Consider the following 2022-nt stretch of genomic DNA (forward strand, 5'->3'; position numbering starts at 1 on the left):
GTACATAAAAAACAGTACAAAAATGGAGCAGTACATAAAAAAACCGTACACCTCTGAACGTGGAGGAGTACAAAAATGATTTGTTTGCCTTTGACTTCTTTTCCCACCATGCTCTTGATGCTATGACGTTACCATCAGGTCTTCGCCCTAAAGCGGTACTAGATTGCAACTCTTTCCAGAAAGTGTACAGAGTTTTGCACTGAGTCCATCTGTTCTTCAATTGCTTGATAGTTAGGTTCACTCCAGCCTTTAACAGAAATCCTTGCTTCATGTTATTATAGCCTCTACGGGACATTACTCCCTTACAACAATTTCCTGCCCTTATTTCCTCAACAGCAAGTTCACAGTAAATATGGGTGTTTTCCTCGGACCAATCGGCCCTGTCATGATGGTTCTATAGCAGAAAATAAAATGTTACGCTAAGCATTGCAATGTCAATCTACAAGAATTATAGCAGAAAATAAAATGAATAACATGGAACCATTCACAATTGACAGTAACATGTAACCATTCATAATTGACAGTAACAAGCAACCGTTCACCATTCAAAATCTATAGCATGCAACCATTCATAACTGACAGTAACAAGCAACCATTCACCATTCAAAACCTATAACATGCAACCATTCACCATTCAAAACCTATAACATGCAACCATTCACTGTAACATCAAGTGGATTGACAGTGGAGGCAATTACCTGGGAGGGAGTTTCAGTGCCATGGGAGGGAGTTTCAGTGCCATCGTCATCTTCTTCGTCACCAGCATCAACATCAAGTGGATTGTCGAAGCCCTGACCACCAGAGGAAGATGCACCGCGACCTCCTCCTAATCTTGCTCCCCCACGGCTGCCAGATCTTCCTCCACGTGAACCTTTGCGTCCACCTCGTCCCCCGCCCGCAGCTGTCTTGGACCCGCGACCACGCCCTGCGCCACTGCCTGCTCCCACCCTCCTTGCAGGGGCCCGAGGAGGGAGCTGCAGCTCCAAACCAGTTGCAGCTCCCTGCAAGAATGCCTGGTACGACCCAATATTAGGGAAGGCACCACCCTCTGAGTTGAGGTCCAAGTGCTCCATGTGGCGCCGGGAAGCGGACAGGTAGGAGGCCGGCGGCGAAGCAAACGGGCCGAAGTCATCCTCGTCCGCATCTTCCTGGGATGTGTGGAAGGTACGGGCACCGGAAGAAGATCCCTGAGACATGAAGTCCCTGTAGTTGTAGTTGTCCATGGCGCGGAGGAGTGGCGGGCGAGTTGGGGGTGGAGGCAGTGGCGGACCTAGAGTTTCTGGGGAGCCTGGGCAGCTGGGCTGAAGTAAGAGTATTTGAGTTGGGCTGCCAGCGGTCGCTTTTCTTTGCCCGGGCTGACCTATGAGGAAGGTCCACAGGCGCTCATCATGGAGCCCGGGCAGGCGCCCCGGCTCGCCGGGCCTTGGATCCGCCTCTGGGTGGAGGAGCGGCGGGCGAGTTGGAGGCGAGTTGGGGCCGGCGGGCGGGTTGGACGCGGAGGAGCCGGCGGCGAGCTGGGCGAGCTGAGGAAGGAGCGGCGGATCCGGCGGCGAGCTGAGGAAGGAGCGGCGGATCCGGCGGCGAGCTGAGGAAGGAGCGGCGGATCCGGCGGCGAGCTGAGGAAGGAGCGGCGGATCCGGCGGTGAAGGGCGCAGGGATGGAGGGGGCGAGCGGATCCGGCGGGGTGGAGGGTGGCCGGCAAAGGTGGGCGCCGCCGCAGATGGATCGAGAGGCGGCGGATCCGGCCGGGGGGAGGGTGGCCGGCAAAGGTGGGCGCCGCCGGCAAAGGGAGGCGGCGGCGGCGGCGGGTTGGGGGAGGAGGGGAAGAGAACTGCCACCAGCGGGAGGGTGCGGACGGGAGTGGTGCGGACGGGAGGGTACGGGGCCGCGGGGTAGGGCCCGTCAAAATGGTGTTTTAGGAGATTTTAGGAGGGGTTGGGATGACTACAAAGTTTTGAGCCTCCTAAAGATTTTAGTCCCCTTTTAGTCAATGTGTTTGGTAAACTAGTCACCTTTTAGTCA

The 2022-nt window shown here is 55.7% G+C and overlaps 1 protein-coding gene across 1 annotated transcript in view; it reads right to left on the reverse strand.

The window, feature by feature from the left end:
- The window catches only part of LOC101774822 (protein ALP1-like), a 3719-nt gene extending 2193 nt beyond the window's left edge, over positions 1-1526 (reverse strand). Inside the window, exon 1 of the mRNA XM_022824017.1 lies at positions 699-1526. Coding sequence (XP_022679752.1) covers positions 699-1223 — 525 coding nt within the window. The 5' untranslated portion in view covers positions 1224-1526. The remainder of the gene's footprint in view (positions 1-698) is intronic.
- Between the last annotated feature and the right edge of the window lie 496 nt (positions 1527-2022).

The sequence above is a fragment of the Setaria italica genome, chromosome II (genome assembly GCF_000263155.2).
Source record: "Setaria italica strain Yugu1 chromosome II, Setaria_italica_v2.0, whole genome shotgun sequence".
In the NCBI taxonomy this organism is placed as follows: Eukaryota; Viridiplantae; Streptophyta; class Magnoliopsida; order Poales; family Poaceae; genus Setaria; species Setaria italica.